We start from the raw sequence: 21,663 nt of genomic DNA on the forward strand, positions 1-21,663 counted from the left end.
TGCACACAAGGCTATCAGAAATTGTGACAGAATTTACAGGAGAAATGGGAAGAAGTGTACTAAGAACACATAATAGGTGAGAAATTTAATTCTTTCATAAAAGAGGTATTACTTCATTATTAGTCTAGTATTCTTTTTGTGACGAGTCTGGGACATTTACAGAGGGAGCCAAAGAAAAGTGTGGCTAATGTCTGAGATCAGTGTGTCTTATGCTTGACAGAAGCAGCTTTATTTAATTCAAAGGACTTTCGCAAATCAAGACTTGAGGCAATATTATGAAAAGGATAGATTGCTACTCACCATAAAGAGAAGATATTGAGTTGCAGACAGGCTTAACAAAAATTCTACAAAACATGTGAGCTTTCAGCCAATTGGCCTTCTTCTAAAGTAGACCACACACACACAAACACACACACACACACACACACACACACACACACACACACACTCACACACACTCACACACAGGCACAACTCACCTACTCATGACCACTATCTCTGGCCATTAAGGCTGTATTGCAAGCAAAAGCACATGACAGAAGAAACAAGATGTGTGGTGGGGGTGAGGAGGAGGCTAGGGTGGGGAAGTGGAGGATAGCAGGGTAGCAGTGAGGGATGGTAGAAGGCTGTGTAGTGCTGAAATGGGAGCAGGGAAGGGGTGGGTGGATGAAGGACAGGGACTAATGAAGACCATGGTGTTATGGGAATGTAGGACATATTGCAGGGAGAATCACTACTGTACATTGCAGAAAAACTGTTATTTGCAGGAAGGATTCAGATGGTGCAGGCTGTGAAGCAGTGGGCAGCATGCTCAGCAACTGGGTAGTCCAGCTGTCTCTTGGCCCAGTTTATTGGTGGCCATTCATGCGGACAGACAGCTTATTGGTTGTCTTGCCCATGTAGAAAGCCACACAGTGATTACCACTGTGTGCCTGTAGATCGTATGACTGCTTCTGCTGGTAGCTCTGCATTTGATAGATAGGTGATGCTTGTGGCCAGACTGGAGTAGGTAATGGTGGGGGGATGTATGGGACATACCTTGCTTCTAGGTGTATTACAGGGATATGAGCCATGAGGCAAGGGATTGGGATCAAGGCAGGAGTAGGGTGGACAAGGATATTGTGTAGGTTTAGTGGGTGGTAGAACGCCACTGTGGGAGAGGTGGGAAGAATAATGGATAGGCTATTCCCCACTTCAGATCACAACAAGAGGTAGTCGAAACCCTGACTGAGACTGTGATTCAGTTACCTCAGTCCTGGATGATGCTTAGTCATGAGAAGAATACTCCTTTGTGGCCAGATGCGACTCTGGAACATGGTGGAGAGATAAGGCACCTCTATCCTTGCTGTCCCTTCTCTCCCCACCCTAGCATCATCCTTACCCTCACCACCGAGACTGCTTGTCCTTTCATGCGCAGTTGCTCACAGTAGAGCCTCAGTGACCAGAGATTGTGGTCATGTGTGTGTGTGTGTGCATTTGTGTGTGTGTGTGTGTGTGTGTGTGTGTGTGTGTGTGTGTTTTGTCCACTTCAGAAGAGAGGCTTTTTGTTGAAAGCTGACATGTTTAGCAGTCTTTTTGTTGTGCCTGTTTGTGATTCAACATCCCCTATATTTTTTTTGGTAGAGTGCTCCTTTGTGGGTGTCTCTGTGAAAATCATCCCTGTTCCCTGTTTCAGTGTTATGAAACTGATTATTTAATGTTGAAAATTCCTGGCGAGTTTCCAGAAAGCGTACACATTCATAGATATACACTCCTGGAAATGGAAAAAAGAACACATTGACACCGGTGTGTCAGACCCACCATACTTGCTCCGGAAACTGCGAGAGGGCTGTACAAGCAATGATCACGCGCACGGCACAGCGGACACACCAGGAACCGCGGTGTTGGCCGTCGAATGGTGCTAGCTGCGCAGCATTTGTGCACCACCGCCGTCAGTGTCAGCCAGTTTGCCGTGGCATACGGAGCTCCATCGCAGTCTTTAACACTGGTAGCATGCCACGACAGCGTGGACGTGAACCGTATGTGCAGTTGACGGACTTTGAGCGAGGGCGTATAGTGGGCATGCGGGAGGCCGGGTGGACGTACCGCCGAATTGCTCAACACGTGGGGCGTGAGGTCTCCACAGTACATCGATGTTGTCGCCAGTGGTCGGCGGAAGGTGCACGTGCCCGTCAACCTGGGACCGGACCGCAGCGACGCACGGATGCACGCCAAGACCGTAGGATCCTACGCAGTGCCGTAGGGGACCGCACCGCCACTTCCCAGCAAATTAGGGACACTGTTGCTCCTGGGGTATCGGCGAGGACCATTCGCAACCGTCTCCATGAAGCTGGGCTACGGTCCCGCACACCGTTAGGCCGTCTTCCGCTCACGCCCCAACATCGTGCAGCCCGCCTCCAGTGGTGTTGCGACAGGCGTGAATGGAGGGATGAATGGAGACGTGTCGTCTTCAGCGATGAGAGTCGCTTCTGCCTTGGTGCCAATGATGGTCGTATGCGTGTTTGGCGCCGTGCAGGTGAGCGCCACAATCAGGACTGCATACGACCGAGGCACACAGGGCCAACACCCGGCATCATGGTGTGGGGAGCGATCTCCTACACTGGCCGTACACCACTGGTGATCGTCGAGGGGACACTGAATAGTGCACGGTACATCCAAACCGTCATCGAACCCATCGTTCTACCATTCCTAGACCGGCAAGGGAACTTGCTGTTCCAACAGGACAATGCACGTCCGCATGTATCCCGTGCCACCCAACGTGCTCTAGAAAGTGTAAGTCAACTACCCTGGCCAGCAAGATCTCCGGATCTGTCCCCCATTGAGCATGTTTGGGACTGGATGAAGCGTCGTCTCACGCGGTCTGCACGTCCAGCACGAACGCTGGTCCAACTGAGGCGCCAGGTGGAAATGGCATGGCAAGTCGTTCCACAGGACTACATCCAGCATCTCTACGATCGTCTCCATGGGGAATAGCAGCCTGCATTGCTGCGAAAGGTGGATATACACTGTACTAGTGCCGACATTGTGCATGCTCTGTTGCCTGTGTCTATGTGCCTGTGCTTCTGTCAGTGTGATCATGTGATGTATCTGACCCCAGGAATGTGTCAATAAAGTTTCCCCTTCCTGGGACAATGAATTCACGGTGTTCTTATTTCAATTTCCAGGGGTGTATAAGCTAGGAAGACTCATTATTTTAAATTCTTTAAATATTTCCCTGCATGACACTCTGCAGGGAACCCCTTTCATTATTCTAATAGCTCTTTTTTGAAGTTTGAAAGTTTGTTTTGCTGTGCCTGTATTTCCCCAGAAGATCACACCATATCTAAGCAAACTGTTCATGTAAGCATAATAGGCACACAGAAACGATTCAGTGTTGCAGTATTCCCAAAGCATTCTTAGCACATAGCAGCATTTACTTAATTTTTTACTCAAAACTTCTGGATGCTTTTCCCATCTCAATTGCTCATCCACCCATATACTGAGGAATTTTGTGTATGGAGCTTGTGCAATAACAAAGTTCCCTAACTCAGCTTTTACTCTTCTTCTAACTTTACTTTTAATATTACTGAAATTCATCAATACTGTTTTATCCTTATGATCAAAGCATTATCACTAAACCATTTTCCTGTCTCATTTATTGTCCTAGAGACACTCTGCTGTAGATCATCCTCAGTGTATCCTTTTATAAAAGTGCTAGTGTCATCAGTGAACATCACCATTTCTGCAACTGTCAGATGGTTTGGCAAATCATTTATGTTCACCAAGAACAACAGAGGGCCTAACACAGAACCCTGGGCACTCCATAGCTAGCTTTTTTGAAATCTGAAACATACTCTTTGCCTTCATGACATATTTGTACTTTCTGTTGTCTATCAGAGAGATAAGACTTGAACTGTTTGAAGGCAAGTCCACAGACCCCATATCATTCTAGTTTCATAAGCAATAAGTCATGGTTGATTGAACCAAATGCTTTAGATAAATCTAAGAATATTCCACAGCTTAATTCGCCCTTGTTCAAGGCATTTAGAACCATTTTCATGAATTGGAAGACTGCTGTTTCTGTGGATCTGTTCTTTCTAAACCCATTTTGAGCATTAATCAGTATTTTATTTTTATTCAAGAAGTCAGCTAGCCTTTCATACATTACTCTTTCAATTACTTTAAGGAAACCTGACAATAATAACAATGGCCTATAATTATTTACATCAGCTGTACTATCCTTTTTGTGAAGGGCTTTATTATGGAGAGTTTTAGTTTTGATGGGAACACCCCTGTCCTGAAAGAAGTATTGATAATGTCAGTTAGGTGAGTATCTATACTGGTAGAACTATGTTTGATTACCTAGACTGGAATTCTGTCAATACCACAAGACACTATTTTTTAGGTTATTAATAGCATTTGTAACTTCACATTCTGTTACTGGGTACAGAAACATTGTCTTTTCACAAGTTGGTACTTTTATGTTTTTGTTGTTTGAATTGCACAGACTTTTAATTAGGTTCGGTGCTATGTTCACATGATGTTCATTGAATATATTGGCTACCTGTTGAGCATCTTCTATCACTTTACCCTCACTTTTAATTTTGAAATTAGGGGTCTTGGTTTTACATTTTCCTATGCTATTGTTTATAATCTTCCAAATCAATTTTGATTTATTGCTTCCATTATTAATGTACGAGTCATTGCTTAGACTTTTTTCTGCCTGTAAAACTCTCATGGTTCTCATCAAAAGTACTAAAATCCTGTGCAAACTTGTTAGCACTCCTGTTGACTTACATTTGGAGGCAGTCGAGGTATATTTCCTGAGAGACTGATGTATGTCCATTTATAAAAGTGAAGATAAGCAGGTGACCCCTAATTATAGACTCAACTTCCCCATTCTATGTGCTCTTTTTTGTAAAGATAATATACAACAAAATATTGAATCACTTTTCTGAGAATTCTTTTTAACAACAGTTAAGGTTGGTTTCTGTAAATGTTTCACTACTGAGAAAACTGTATGGTCTCACAAATTCAATTCTAGTAAAACTGAACTAGAAAAATTACTCTGTTGAAATTTTCTGTGATCTTATGGTTTTGTAGATCATTTCATTTACATGGATGGGTTCTTATTTTAATAACAGAAGACAGAGGGTCACATTAGCAAATGGTACAACAGGAAAATAATAAATTCAGAGTGAGGAACACTAAGTATGATGTGTCATAAGGTTCTGTGCTTGGCCTGTCCCTGTTTTTAGTTACTTTAATGATTTGCCCAGGACATTAGAGGACTCTTAAAAAACTAGAATGTTCACTGATGACACAAGTGTACAGATAAAAGATTCAAACACATACCTATCAGATACAGCTAGGAGAATAATGGAAGAGACTTGAGTCTGTCTTGCAGTGAACAGTTTAACCCTTAATCTTACAAAGACTCATGTTATGCAGTTACAAATAAATAAAAATGACTGGAAGGTGACAGCAGAGATCAGTGGGTGTGCACTGGATGATTCTCCACGCTGAAGCAACTTGACATCCAGATGAATAAGAAATGGAGGTGGCACCAACATGAGGTTAGGGTAATCAAAAAGCTCATATTTCTTACAAATAGGACTTCTACCATATTTTCACTCTGTATTTTCCTATGACATAATCTTCAGAGCTCTGCAGCTAATGTCAAAAAAGTAATTATTCTACAATAGCAGGCAGTAAGAATATTATGTAAAATTGGTAACTGAATGTATTGCAAAAGCCTTCTCAGGGATCTAGTGATTCTTACACTTATGTATTAATACAATTACTTCCTAACGTGTTGTGGTGGTTGATAACTAGAATGAATGTAGGGTGAAGTCAGCAATCCATGAGCACACTGTCTGTATTAAAAGTAGGCATATTTTCATATAGACAATGCAATATGCATCACTCTCTAGGGCTCATAATGGATTTTTACATTCTGGTGCAAAAATTTGCAACAAGTTGCATGTAGACATCAGGAAGGAAATTGAAAATCCTCATATATTCAAAAACAAACTAAAAGAATAGCAACTCCTACAATTTATCACAATATTTGGAGTCTTACATGTAAATTCTGTATAATTATAATATGAAGTATTAAAAGAAACTATATATTAAGAAAAACCATTGCTTTTTCTACTGTACTACTCAGCTGGTGTTTTTACACCAGCTTAGTAGTACTGTAGAAGAAGCAATGGTTTTTCTTAAGATACAGTTTCTTTTTCTTAATATGTGGTACATATACAAAGTAATCTATGAGTGATTATCATAGTGATCAGTGTGAGTAGATTAGCACTAGTCATACTTCGTTGTTGTATACTTTACAGAAGTAGGCATCAATGGTTGCTTCTGTATGTTAATGTTTAACTTGATCATTCCATATCCTTGAACCTGTTATTCATGATGGTATTTAGGGACAACAATGTGTGACTGAATGAATGTATGCTGTTGAGGAATAAATGCATGCTGATGAGCAAATGCAAGACTAGTTTCCAGGAGAAGTTTGTTTGAAGAGGCAGGTGAACTGTAGAGAAAAAAGAGAAAAGTCTCTCTATATTCCCAATGTTTACCTTGTGAGGTTTTATGATGCAAAGTTACAGGTGAAATTATTCACTCTCTCATCTATCTTCATACTACTCCACCATGTTTAGCAAAAAAGACCTTTCTTTACTGGCATCTTGGTTGCAAATGTGGCCTGTTGTAGTAATGATGACTGGATGTATAATCAAATGTTCATAGGTATTCTTGTTCATTCAGCTGAGAGAATTAAAACAGTAAATTACCTGTTACTTTACTGACAACTTGGATTTCTCTGCAATATTCATCATAGAAGTCCTCAGGATATACATACTGCCTGACAAAGAATGTGAAGCATCCAGGAGACATGGCCAGATGTCAATGTAACTTCATTTGTTCATTCAGCTAACAGCATGAAAACAATATGTCACCTGTTACTTTACTGACAACTTGGATTACTCTGCAGTATTCACCATAGAAGCCCTTAGAAGATACATACTGCCTAACAAAGAACATGAAGTATGCAGAAGATATGGTCAGATGTCAATGTAACTTCACACATGTACAAACCGTGAGTGAGTATGTAAATGAGTAAGAGTTGCAATTCTCTGGGACAGGTAGAACAACCACCACAGAGGATTAGTGTTGTTTGTATAGTGTTTTTACCAGACCTTGTAGGTATATATTGGGCATGAACAGTGTCAGATGTCAAGTAATCACTGCAAAGGACATGGAAATACCAGCACTGTCAGAACCTGACAGTCTGAAAGGAGCCTCATTGTAGGTCTCTGTTTGGATGAATGGTTGAACTGTGCAATATCCAGATTTGTCGGGCATTTGGATGTAACAGTGGCCTGATGTTGGACTGTGTGGAAACATGAGAGTAGGTACTCATCATCAAGATTATGGTCGACCACATTTGAGTGCCACAAGGGAAGATCACTGTATTGTGCATGAAACACATTGTAGCCTCTTCACAGTTATGCCTGCCTTCTGAGAACAAGTAATGGACTCCATGCAACATTCTGTGTCATCCTGCTCTATTGGTTGGAGACTAGCAGCAGGTAGATTAGGGAATTATTGTCTCGTGTGTAGTCTGCCATTAACATAACAACAAAAATGATTGCATTCAAAGTGATGCTGTGACTGGGAAGCAGGGACTGCTGATGAATTGTGTCACGTTGTGTTCAAAAATGAATTGCAATTGTGTGCAACCCTGGATGATCATCAATGAATATGGTGGTGACCTGGAGAGAGGCCCCATACTCCTATTGTTTTTGAGGTACACAGCAGTGTTATTCATGATGTCATGGTGTGGTGAGCCATCAGATTTCAGATCACAAATGGCAGTGATCAAGGGAACTCTGTAGTATGTCATAGACATTCGATGTCCTCATGTGTTACCTCTCATGTGACAGTATTGTGGTGCCATGTTTCAATAGAAAGTGCTTGTCCATATATGGCATGTGTCTCTATGAGTTGTATGTGAGATGTTGAGGCACTCTCATGGTCAACTTGATCCTCATATCTGTCTCTGATAGAACACGTGTGGGACCAGTTCAAACATCAACTTCATCCCAGTGTCAGTATCCAGGATATTAAGGACCAGTAACAACAGTTGTGGGCCAGATTGCCTCAGGAGATGATACAGTGGCTTTCTGTCACCATTTCCAACTGAGTCAGAGCTTTTTCCCAACATTATACCAATAAGTGGGCACATACTGTCAAGTTCTTTACAAATATGGCTTTACTTAGTGATCACTGAAATAAAATCGTATACCCTCTCAACTCACAAAATTTCATTTCATAAAAACAGTCACCACTAGCTTTTGAGCTCTCGCTCTATTTCTAGTAAAAGTGCATACATTCACTCACAAATATTCAAACGTACATGCTGACAGTAGCAGTATCACTGGTACTTGAGCACATACATTTGGTTGTCTATGTAGTTGTGTGTGTGTGAATGTGTGTCAAGATATATACATAATTTTAATAAATGTCCTACTGTGTTAAACTTTTAACATGAGATCATACCTCTTAATGAGCAGGTTATGACAGAATCTTATATTTTTAAGGTTGCTCAGTAACTACATGAAATACTGAAAATCAAAATTTTGTTGTCCCTGGGAGCCATTAGACAAGCACCTGCAACTGATAGCTTGCACTATGGACTATGTTAGCATTTTAGTAACATGGATAATGACCAGCTGGTACCAGAAATCATGTTAATAGTCATACACTAAGTGAGACTGTGGGTAAAACTACTTAATGTTTAGAAGGATAACAAATTAAATTTGAGTTGACACACAGGCAAATCAATTGCGAAGTCAAGTTTAATGTGAGTCAACTTATTTTATGGGCTTTACAACTCAAATTTCGCATGAAAATATCCTTCTGGGACAGTGAAGCTAAAGGAAATAATATATCCATTCAGGAAATGGGGAAACATAAAGTATATAATTACACAGCATGCAGAGACTGCTTTGAATCACGATTTGTGATTTACATGACCAAAATATGAGAAATAAACATAATTTTTATGTACACTTCGCTTCCTTGTGTATGAATCAGAAAGGAGATCTACATTCTTGTCATCAGTCTAATGAGTGCTTTGATACAGCTCTCCACAGCAGTTTGACTTATGCAAGTCTTTTCATGTTTGCTTAACTACTGCATCCCATGTCTATTACAGTCTGCTTACTATATTCAGTCCTTGGTATCCCTTGACAATTTTTATCTTCCTCAGTTCCCTCCATTGCAAAATTAAAAATTCCTTGAATCCCCATGATGTGTGCCATGCCAACCTTTCCCTTCCTTCAGTCAAGTGGTGCCATAAAGTTCTTTTCTCTCCAATTGCATTCAGTACCCCTTGATTAGTTACTTCATCTACCACTCCAATCATCAGCATTCTTCTGTAGCTGTTTGTTTCAAAAGCTTCTGTACTATTTATTGTCCATGTTTCTCTTCCTTATAAGGCTACATATACTCTCAGAAAAGTACTTCACAATCATGCTTTATTAATCTAACTATTTGGTAATAAATCTGGTAGAGTCTGCCTTCTTTGGTAGTGGGACTGAAATATTATTCATGAAGTCTGAGGGTATTTGGCCTACTAGTTGCACATGTTACCTGATTCTTTTGACTAGTTTGCATCATATATCCAAAACCAGATAGTGTTGTTTTTTTTCATTATTCTTCTTCTTCTGACTGGTTTGATGTGGTCTGCTACAAATCCCTCTCCTGTGCCAAATTCATCTCAGAGTAGCACTTGCAATTTACATCCTCAGTTATTTTATGAGAAGGAAAGTTTCTACTCACCATATAGCAAGAGCTGCTGTGTTACAGATAGGCACAACAAAAAGACTTACACAATTAAAGCTTTTGGCCATTTGCCTTCATCAACAATAGACACACACATGCATACGCACACACACTCACGTAAATGCAACTCACACACATGATTGCAGTCTCAGGCAACTGAAACCACACTGCGAGCAACACCAGTGCATGTTGGGAGTGGTGACTGGGCTGGGGAGGAGGAGGGATGTATGGTGGGGTGGTGGACAGTGAAGTGCTACAGGTTAGACAGAGGTTATGGGAGAGATGGGGAGGGGGGGGGGGGGGGGGGGAAGTAGCGGAAAATGAGAGAAATAAAAAGACTGGGTGTGGTGGTGAAATTATGGCTTTGTAGTACTGGAATGGGAACAGGGAAGTGGCTGGATGGATGAATACAATGACTAATGAAGGTTGAACCCAGGAGGGTTATGGGAACATAGGACGTATTCCAGGGAAAGTTCCCACCTGCGCAGTTCAGAAAAGCTCTGTTAGTGGGAAGGATCCACATGGCACAGGCTGTGAAGCAGTCATTAAAATGAAGGATATCATGTTTGGCAGCTTGTTCAGCAACAGGGTGATCAACCTGTTTCTTGGCCACAGTTTGTTGGTGGTGATTCATGCGGACAGACAGCTTGTTGGTTGTCATGCCTACATAGAATGCAGCACAGTGGTTGCAGCTTTGCTTGTAGACCACATGACCAGTTTCACAGGTAGTCCTGCCTTTGATGGGATAGGTGATGTTAGCGGCTGGACTGTAGTAGGTGGTGGTGGGAGGATGTATGGGGCAGGTGTTGCATCTTGGTCTATTGCAGGGGTATGAGCCATGAGGTAAGGGATTGGGAGCAGGCGTTGTGTAACAATGGACGAGCATATTGTATAGGTTTGGTGGATGGCAGAATACCACTGTGGGAGGGGTGGGAAGTATAGGGGCAGGACATCTCATTTTATGGCACAATGAGACGTAATCGAAACCCTTGTGGAGAATGGAATTCAGTTGCTCCAGTCCTTGGTGGTACTGAGCTACGAGGGGAATGCTCCTCTGTGGTCGGACGGTGGCACATTGGGAGGTGGTGTGAGACAGGAAAGATAAGGCACGGGAGATTCATTTTTGTACAAGGATGGGAGGATAATTACAGTAAGTGAAGGCTTCAGTGAGACCCTCAGTATATTTTGAGAGGGGCAGCTCATCACTGCAGATGTGATGACCATGGGTGGCTAGGCTGTGTGGAAGGGACTTCTTCGTATGGAATGGGTGGCAGCTGTCAAAGTGGAGGTATTGCTTGTGGTTAGTAAGTTTGATGTGGACGGAGGTACTGATGTAGACATCTTCAAGGTGGAGGCCAACATCTAGGAAGGTGGCTTGTTGGGTTGAGTAGGACCAAGTGAAGCAAATGGGAAGGAGAAGCTGTTGAGGTTCTGGAGGAATTTGGATAGGGTGTCCTCACCTGTGATCCAGACAGCAAAGATGTCATCAAGGAATCTGAACCAGGTGAGAGGTTTAGGGTTCTGGGTTTTTAGGAAGGATTCCTCTAGATGGCACATGAATAGGTTGGCATAGGATGGTGCCATGTGGATGCCCATAGCCATACCCCAGATTTGTTTGTAGGTAACGCCTTCAAAGGAGAAGTAATTGTGGATGAGGCTATAGTTGATCATGGTGACTAGGAAGGAGGTTGTTGGTTTGGAATCCGTCGGGCTTTGGGAACGGTAGTGTTCAATAGCAGTAAGGCCATGGGCATTAGCAATGTTAGTGTACAGAGAGGTGGCATCAATAGTGATGACCAGGGCACCATGTGGTAAAGGGTCAGGAACTGTGGAGAGTCGGTGGAGGATATGGTTGGTATAGGAGGATAGGTTCCAGGTAATAGTTTGAAGGTGTTGGTCTACGAGATCAGAGATTCTCTCAGTGGGGCCACAGTACCCGATGGGAAAACCTGGGTGGTTATGTTTATGGGCCTTAGGAAGTTGCCTGAGAGTGCAGTCATGTTTGTGTGTGTGTGTGTGTGTGTGTGTGTGTGTGTGTGTGTGTGTGTGCATGCGCGTATGTGTATCTATTTTTGATGAAGGCCAATGGCCCTAAGCTTTAATTGTGAAAGTCTTTTTGTTGTGCCTACCTGCAACTGAGCATCTCCTCTATATGGTGGGCAGCAACTTTCCTTCTCATAATATTGTTACATTCCATCCTGGCTTTTTCGTTGTTTGCTCCTCAATTATTTGTTGAATGTAATCCAATCTCTGTCTTCATTTATTGTTTTTGCCCTCTACAGCTACCTCTAGTACCATGGAAGTCTTAACAGATATCCTAACATCCTGTCCCTTCTCCTCATCATTGTTTTCCATATATTCCTTTCCTCTCTGATTCTGTGCAGAACCTCCTCATTCCTTACTTTATCATTCCACCTAATTTTCAATATTTGTCTGTAGCACCACATCTCAAATGCTTCAATTATCTTCTGTTTCAGTTTTCTCACAATTCACGTTTCACTACATATAATGCTGTGCCCAAATATACATTCTCAGAAATTTCTTCCTCAAATTAAGGTCTATGTTCAATACTAGTAGACTTCTCTTGGACAGGAATGCCCCTTTTGCCAGTACTAGTCTTCTTTTTATGTTCTCCTTCCTCCATCTGTCATTGGTTATTTTGCTGCCTAGGCACAAGAATTCCTTAATGTCATCTGCTTTGTGACAATCAGTCCTGATGTTAAGTTTCTCACTGTTCTCATTTTTGCTACTTCTCATTACTTTCATCTTTCATCGATTTACTCTCAGTCCATATTCTGTACTCATTAGATTGTTCATTCCATTCAGCAGATCATGCAATTCTTCTTCACTTTCATTCAGGATAGCAACTCATCAGTGAATCATATCACTGATACCCTTTCACCTTGAATTTTAATCCAACTCCTGAACCTTTCTATTATTTTCATCATTGCTTCTTTGATATACAGATTGAACAGTAAGAGCAAAAACCTACATACCTGTCTTACACCATTTTTAATATGAGCACTTCATTCTTTGTCATCCACTCTTATTATTCCCTCTAGGTTCTTGTACATATCATATATTATCCATCTCTCCCTATAACTTGACCCTATTTTTCTCAGAACGTCGAACATCTTGCACCATTTTACATTGTTGAACACTTTGTCCAGGTCAACAAATCCCACGAATGTGTATTGATTTTTCTTTACTTGTGCCTCCATTATAAATTGCAATGCCAGAATCGCCTCTCTGGTACCTTTACCTTTTCTAAAGCCAAACTGATTGTCTTCTAACACACCCTCAATTTTCTTTTCCATTCTTCTGTCATTTAGAAATTTGTGAAAAGTTGAAATGCAAACACAATATGCACTGAATCTGTGCTGTGTGAAATTGCTGCTTTCCACTGTTCATGCAGTGATACACATGCAAAATTCCTTTACATTGACAGGCTTTTTTGTTCCAGGGTAACAAATTTGTAATACAGAAAATTAGCAAAAACTAATATTGGGTAATGTGGAAAGAAGCAGGTTCATTCAGTATACATACCTTGTCATCTCCAGCATTGTAATACCTATAGTACACTGCCACAGTGAAATCATATAAAATTATTATTGTTAGTATCATTACTTGGTAAGTATTGTACTTCATCTCACTCCAGTTCTGGAAGAAAAAAATTAAAAAAAAGATTTATTAGTCAAAATGAAACTTAAAACTAAGAAACAACGTATGGAAACTTAAGCAGAAGAAATGTCTATTACACCATAAAAAATTTAAACAGAAGAATAAATAAAATTGAAAGTGAAACAAAATAAAAAAATATTCTTTCAAGGATGTAAGTATGAGAATTAATACATTAAAATACTGTTCCAGAACATCCTCTGAAGAGCCATTTAAGCCTCAGATATGAGTATAAAATATTTTCAAATATTGCAGTTTGATACAAATTATGTTGTTATAATTACTATGTGGATTAACAAGGATGTTCTGGCTAGAAATCAAATAGAAAGCTCATGACCACATAAAATTCAAGTATTCTTAATATCCACACTCTGTAATTAGTAGGAATATTTTTGTTAACATTGAAGCCACTAATTAGCTGAATTCTTTAATGACTACCACTAGTACTTGTATTTTCCTCACATTCTGTTTGCATTGTATACATTGTTTGATCAAAGTTTGCAGTACAATAGGCCAGCAATGTAAAATACTTGCAACATTGTTTGTAATTAAAGAGGCATTATGCCATCCTTTATTATAAATGTAAACATACTGATTTTCAGCTCTAGCAATCATTTTGAACTATATGGCTACCATTAAATGAAAACAAATTAAATTTGTAACTCCAATTTATGTTAGGAAAATGACACACTAATATTTTGTTTACAAATTAATCAAACGTAATTTGCATTATTAATTTCTGTGTATTATCTTGTTCCACACTTCTAAATTGTTTATTCACAAACTACCTATACATACTCATCAGGAAATAATTTACCTAATTTACTCTGTCCACAGTTTATGTCTGTGTATTAATTTTATATTGTAATTTTGTAAATTTGCAACTTAAACAATACTACTGATTGTTACTGAAAGTATAAATAGATGTGCAACAGCACTGTCATTATGCAGATTGTTGTCAGTTTTCAGAGAGTCAAAATGTAGCCAGTTTATAATGCCAGTTGTTCATTACCGGACACCACCAACAGAGTAATAAAAGAATTCATTGCAACTCCTGAACTTTCATTGATGATTTCCATGATGTGGCAAGATTACTGCATTTCCTTACAGAAACATTTTATGGACCACAGGAAATCAACAGCAAAGCAGATAGGAAGATCTAAAAGTTGAGTATCAAATTCTACTACCAAGTTTACATCACCCAAGAACTTAACTGACATTTTCATTGTTATTAATTTCAGCTTAAATTTTTGTACAAACAGTGGAGGAATTTTTTTTATTATTCATGTTTGGTGCGACTAATTAATGAGATTTCAAAGTGAACATTACTGTTTAGTAGTTTTAAATAATCACATTTACTCACATTCACAGCAGTGATGTTACAATATACAAAGATGAAAGCAGGAAAAACTAATTCTATTAAGTTTTGAATGACATGACTTAGTTGAAAAGAACTTACTGTGATGTATCAGAGCTCAAAAAGTTCAGAGTAGATATTACATATGAGATCTGAAGTATGGAGCAAGTAGCCCTACATGTCATACTATCAGTTACACATTGCAACTAACAATGCCTGACAACTCACAGAATTCTCTATTGGGCCATCTTATCATTTACTATTGACAGCCCTCCTCAGGCTTTTAAGTTGTCCACCATACAGTGTTACAATATTTGTTCTTTAACATTATATGTGATTATTTTTGTGCAACACCAATACAGTGTAAGTTCCAACTTACAGCATTAATTATGAGGAGTTTAGACAATGGAGAGCCTACAGATGCTGAGTTACTAAAACTTCTTCAGAAGCATTTGCAAGCATGGCAACAGCAGCTCATTTAGAAACAAAAGTGGTTCCAAATGGTGTTCCTGCATTTGATGAGAACACAGAAAAGTGAGAGACAGGCAAGATATACTTAGAAAGACATCAGCATCATTTATCAGAATTTAAGAAAACCTCACTGTAAGCTAAAACTTTTGTCACTTGTTAGTGCTTTATCATTTTCTGCAATCTGTATTCTTCAGCTAAATATTATAATCTTGGAGTTGGAATTTATATGGCTCACAAACTTCATTCAAGGTCTGTTAAGCTTGGTTAGCAGATTTAAAGATGCCGAGCCACCACAACCAATTTGAGTGCTTAAGTCCTTAGTGACAAGATACCTTAATCCATGGTTTTATGATTATCTTGCCTCTGACAGTGAAATTCACTTAGCAGACCTAATATTACCAGGTCCTAGCTTGAAAAAAGAATTAGTCACATTCTAGGAATGTAATATATCATTGGTTGCAGAAAACATTCTGCAAGGAGGAATGCAAGTTGCTATCCTGAATCCATCTCAGCAGTTTTATGCTCAGCGCCCAGCTGCTGTTGGGCTAAGCAAAGCACTAGTCCCTCAGTATTTTTTTACAACATTGTAAACCCCCAATTCCTTGCAGTTTCCACTTCTAAATTTCTTCAGCTTAACTTATAATTTTGCCAGGCTGTCCCATGGCATATTTAATATCTCTACAATTCTTCTGAGCATGGGTCTGGTTCACTTGTTCGTCAAACACTTCCATCTTGCCTAGGCTGTTTATAGATATTTTGTTGGCAGAACCGACCTCATAAGAGGTGAGTATGGTAATATTGCCAATTGTGTATCATATAATGTGCAGTTTGCTAGAACTTTTTGGGCCAGATGCACCCCATTAAAAGTACACAGAATCTTGCACCTAACTTGCCAAAAAAGCTTGTTATAGATGACCTAATTAATCAAGTACAACAACATTTTTAGTTAGTACTATTCATTCAGTCATTCACACGTCATGTTCTGTAAGTTTCATGAAAAAGTCTTCAGCGATGTGTAACAAGCCAAGTTATACATTACCAGGTAGAATCAACCACTGCTATATACTTTGGCAAAGTACACCAACAACAATTATGACTAGTGTAATTCTACTCAAACTGATAGTTAAGGTAATTACTTCTAGATTACTTCATGCACATATGTTAGGAGGAAAACAGTTACTTTGAAAGAGCCACTGCTCCTTCATTTCCACTACTCATCTGCTGTTTGTATCTAATTCTTTTAACAAAGCATTTATTTAACTTTTCACAGACAACTATCAGCTGTCATATATTGGCAAAGTAAGGATCTAGCTAACTGAAATATTAGCATTACACATAATTTACATTCTGAAGTTCAAATATTCTGAAACATTATAGAAAGAATTTGCTTCCTGAATTCACTGGCAACCTTTTACAGACTTTTACATCAGAATATAAAATTCCATTCAGAACCTTGAGAGGTGCGCAAGGTGCGCATAGTCTATATGAGCATTATGACTTCTAGTATTGTGGTTGTGAAATAAGGAGTTCATCCCTAAAATGCTCTTCTTAACCATAGATACCATTATGGAGTGTAAGACTGCATGGTTTCATGGAAATACATTATAATAATTTTTTCTCAAGCTCCTACTCACAACAGTCAAGTGCTCCCCAGCCACTGACAAGTAGTGACTGTTCTATGATTGCCACTGCTGTCCTTACATAGCCAAGCAACTACCTGTGATGTCATTAGTACCCAGTCCAGTGTAATACAAGGCAATGGGTTTGTTGCATGCCCACCATGTCTGCTTCAGCATTCTGATGACAGGGTCCCAAGCTGTTCTTAGTTGCAGACCACCATTTCTATTGAGGAAAGAGGGCATTGTCAGAAATTTTTACCTTGAATGCTTCTTTTATATATGTTTAACCATTTGTCTCTTTAACAATGCATGTCTCATCAACTGCAATTCAGTTTCTGTTTTCCAGTGCACTTGCCCGCGAAAGGCAAAGGTCCCAAGTTTGAGTCTCGGTCCGGCACACAGTTTTAATCTGCCAGAAAGTTTCATATCAGTGCACACTCTGCTGCAGAGTGAAAATCATGAGTCGTGCTTGGGTAGGTCAGTTGGTAGAGCACTTGCCCGCGAAAGGCAAAGGTCCCGAGTTCGAGTCTCGGTCCGGGACACAGTTTTAATCTGCCAGAAAGTTTCATATCAGTGCACACTCCACTGCAGAGTGAAAATCTCACTCTGGAAACATGCCCCAGGCGGTGGCTAAGCCATGTCTCCGCAATATCCTCTCTTTTAGAAGTGCTAGTTCTGCAAGGTTCACAGGAGAGGTTCTGTAAAGTTTGGAAGGTAGGAGGCGAGGTACTGGCAGAAGTAAAGCCGTGAGGGCGGGTCGTGAGTTGTGCTTGGGTAGCTCAGTTGGTAGAGCACTTGCCCGCAAAAGGCAAAGGTCCCGAGTTCGAGTCTCGGTCCGGCACACAGTTTTAATCTGCCAGGAAGTTTCAGTTCAAGATACTGTTATGCCAAAAGTTAACCGCCCTTTTTTCAGCCCTGTCTTTAAATGTCCCTCACCCATTGTAAAGGAAAATGCTATAAGAATATTTTAGGAAAGAATGAATCATCTCCATGTTCTTGGTAAACTGCTTTCCTTTTTTTCCATCCCATAAATTCTTTCTGAATTGTGTAAGTGTGTTAGCTTTTACAACTCTGTGAAATTTGACCTTTTCCTTTCTTTATTAAGCCTGAGTGATAGGGATGCTTTATTGCTGCCATTTGACCATAATGGTCAGATAAACTATATATTATGGGATCCAAAATGTATTTCCTAAAAAACAGTTGGGTTTTGTGACAAATTATCAATTGCTGCTACACTAAGTCTGTATACTCTTGCTGGTAACGTTAATTTGTGGATAAAACAAAACTGGAAATCAATAACTCTGTGTGCCCTCAATCAGACCAACCAAAGATGAAATCTAAATTGTTGTTGTGGTCTTCAGTCCAGAGGCTGGTTTGGTGCAGCCCTCCACAGTAATCTATCCTGTGTAAGCTTCTTTATCTCCAGGTAACTACTGCAACGTACATCCTTCTGAATCTGCTTAGTGTATTCATCTATTGGTCTCCCTCTATGATTTTTACCCACCATGCTTCACTCCAATATTAAACTGGTGATTTCTTGCTGCCTCAGAACATATCCTACCAACCAATCTCTTCTTCTAGTCAAGTTCTGCCACAAATTCCTCTTTTCCCCAATTCTATTCAGTACCTCCTCATTAATTAAGTGGTCTACCCATCTAATCTTCAGCATTCTTCTGTAGCACCACATTTTGAGTGCTTCTATTCTCTTCTTGTATAAACTAGTTATCATCCATGTTTTTCTTCCATACATGGGTACACTCCACACAAATACTTTCAGAAAAGACTTTCTGACACTTAAATCTATACTTGATGTTAAAAAAATTTCTCTTCTTCATAAACACTTTCCTTGCCATTTCCAGTCTACATTTTATATCCTCTCTACTTTGACCATCACCAGTTATTTTGCTCCCCAAATAGCAAAACTCATTTACTACTTCAAGAGTCTCATTTCCTAATCTAATTAATTGCCAGATTTAATTTGACTGCCCGCCGAAGTGGCTGTGTGGTTAAAGGCGCTGCAGTCTGGAACCGCAAGACCGCTACGGTCGCAGGTTCGAATCCTGCCTCGGGCATGGATGTTTGTGATGTCCTTAGGTTAGTTAGGTTTAACTAGTTCTAAGTTCTAGGGGACTAATGACCTCAGCAGTTGAGTCCCATAGTGCTCAGAGCCATTTGAACCATTTGAGCTACCTTGGGTACAGAGACTGTAAAGGACACACTGCTGTTGTTAATGACAGACCATATGGGGACACTCTGATAGAAAAGCTTGAACGTGTTGGGCATGTACAAAAAAGAATGAGAGTTTGACAGAAAATTATGTAAAGACTTCAGAGGAAAAAAAACTGTCAGATGGAAAATGCGTAGGTGGTCCAGGTTGTCTTACAAAAAGTGAAATTGATTCTTTGACTCAATATTATGGATTAGCAATAAGGAGAAATGTAGGAGATTTGGAGAACATGAGATGAGCTGTTTGGGCAACATGGTTTCACACAGTGTCTGCAGATGAAACCCACAGTATGGTTTGTGTTCAGAAGGGAAAGATTCGTGGTGCAGCTACTAGTTGAGCAATGCTACAGATATACAATATACCAACAAGCATTCCTTACCACTTGCTGTAATGGAGGCAATTAGGCCTATATATAGGGATCTGACAAATAAAATCTACTTAGGAAATGTATGCATAGTCTCTCTCAGAATGCAAATGAAAGCTTCAACAGCTGTATGTGGGAGACAATACCCAAAACTGTAGTTGTTGGGCTGACAGTGCTCAAGATTGGTGTAATGGATGCAATAATAACATTCAATGATGGTATAATTTCAAGGATCAATGTTATGAAGAAACTGAACATCCGGATGGGATGGAATATGACTTCAGGTATAACTACCAAAGCAGAGACAAAGCAGAGACAGCTGCAGAAGCTGCTACCAAGGAGTCAAGGATAAAGAAAAGAATGAAGAGAAGGAGTATGGAGGATAAGGAAACAGGAGGACAACTGGAGTATGCAGCTGGAATGATCTAGACGAGTATAGCGATAAGTTAATAAATCTGTAAATCTTCTTTTGTGATTTACCAAAAACTTGGCTTTTCATCATTCAGGTACATTTTTCTCCTAAATGGCTGAAGCTTAACTCACAAAAATTGGTACAGATATTTAGAACAACCTCCTCTACCTCCCTTGCCTAATATTTCCTGAAAAATCTATAACGTGATGATGATATTGGCGATATTTGAGCTACATTTTTAAATACTTTTGTTGTAATAAAATAAATCACTTGACTTTTTCAGAGATAAGCATCAGGGAAGGAAATTGGAGACATAAAACACTTACGTTAATGTTGTCTGTACTCTGATTCTTTTTCCAATCTGTGCAGTCAGTGGTTCCAAAGGAAACGGTACTGCAATGAAATAGTGTTCTATTTTTTATACTATTATAAATATTGTTGTCAGTACCAAAATATAATAAATATCTCAATGATTTTTTTGGAAATGCTTTGACTAATGACCCTAGCTGTGTATAAGAATTTTGAACTATCTCTCATTTATAGATCAGGTGCACTATGAGGGTGAAGATAATGCTAAAAATGCAGTCCATTCAGGGGCGTGACCCCTTAATGCTCTTTTCACCTCAGTGAACGAATAACCATTCTTGAGCAACGCATTGATGAGATGTTTTAATTCTACATCTAGCAGCTCTGGTTTGCAGATTTCCCTTGCTCTATCTGCCAATATTTTCATGATGCCTCGCTTTTGTTGTGGGTGGTGTAGGTAATGGTCTGTGAGCATGGGTTTCTGGTAAACCATGTGGCCCAAGTTACCATCTCCTTTCTTGAAAACTAGTACATCAAGAAAATTTACTCTTCCATCTGCCTCCTCCTCCTCCTTGGTAAACTGAATATTTGGATTGATCCCGCTCAGATGTTTGTGAAAACAATCCAGTTCCTCCTCACCATACTGCCACAGAACAAACATATAGTCCATGTAATGGAACCAGATATTTGGTTTATTGTTCACAGTTTCCAGTGCCTGCTCCTCGAATTTTTCCATAAAGAAGTTCACTGTAACCAGACTTAAGGGGCACCTCATAGTAACACCATCTGGCTGTTCATAGAACTCTTCATTCCTTTTGAAATACATAGTGTGAGACAATATTTAAACAGTTCTGCAACACTGGGAGGAAAAATCCAATTCAGCTGTACCAGTCTTCTACCATGTGATGATAGCAACAGCGACAATGGCCAATTGTGCTCGTGTATTCAAAACATGTGACGTCATTCCACTGCACGGGAGCTCGCAAAAGAGGAATTTTGCTGTAGTCAGTAGTGAGCCAGGGTGTGAATCGGACATTCCACAAAGCTACAATCCTCCTTGAAAAATGTCCTCTGCAAATGGTGACAAAACATCAGGCTTCAAAGTGAAATCCATTCAACCACAGCGCAATAGCCCAGAATATTTTATTAATTGTGACATTTTGGGCCATGAAAGTTTACATTTTACAGTACAACCACCCCATCCCCAAGAGAAGAAAATCTACAACTTGGCTGAGAAGCAAACCTGGAGCTCCAAGATCAAGAGGCAGCAACACTAACCTCTACCTCCAAGCCATGGACAAATCTGCACTGAACTTTCCACACACAATCATTCACCAGTTATTTCTACTAACTTTTTAGTACTCCCCACCCCCAGCTGTGCAATGAAATTTAAAA

The 21,663-nt window shown here is 39.9% G+C and overlaps 1 protein-coding gene and 1 non-coding gene across 2 annotated transcripts in view; one reads left to right on the top strand and one right to left on the bottom strand.

The window, feature by feature from the left end:
- Positions 1–21,663, bottom strand: part of LOC126100745 (protein rhomboid-like) — a 128,120-nt gene that overhangs the window by 23,015 nt on the left and 83,442 nt on the right. Inside the window, exon 7 of the mRNA XM_049911369.1 lies at positions 13,381–13,494. Coding sequence (XP_049767326.1) covers positions 13,381–13,494 — 114 coding nt within the window. The remainder of the gene's footprint in view (positions 1–13,380; positions 13,495–21,663) is intronic.
- Positions 17,727–17,801, top strand: Trnal-caa (transfer RNA leucine (anticodon CAA)). The gene has a single exon. It is a non-coding gene; the product is annotated as a tRNA-Leu (tRNA).

Source organism: Schistocerca cancellata, chromosome 9, assembly GCF_023864275.1.
Source record: "Schistocerca cancellata isolate TAMUIC-IGC-003103 chromosome 9, iqSchCanc2.1, whole genome shotgun sequence".
NCBI classification, from domain to species: Eukaryota; Metazoa; Arthropoda; class Insecta; order Orthoptera; family Acrididae; genus Schistocerca; species Schistocerca cancellata.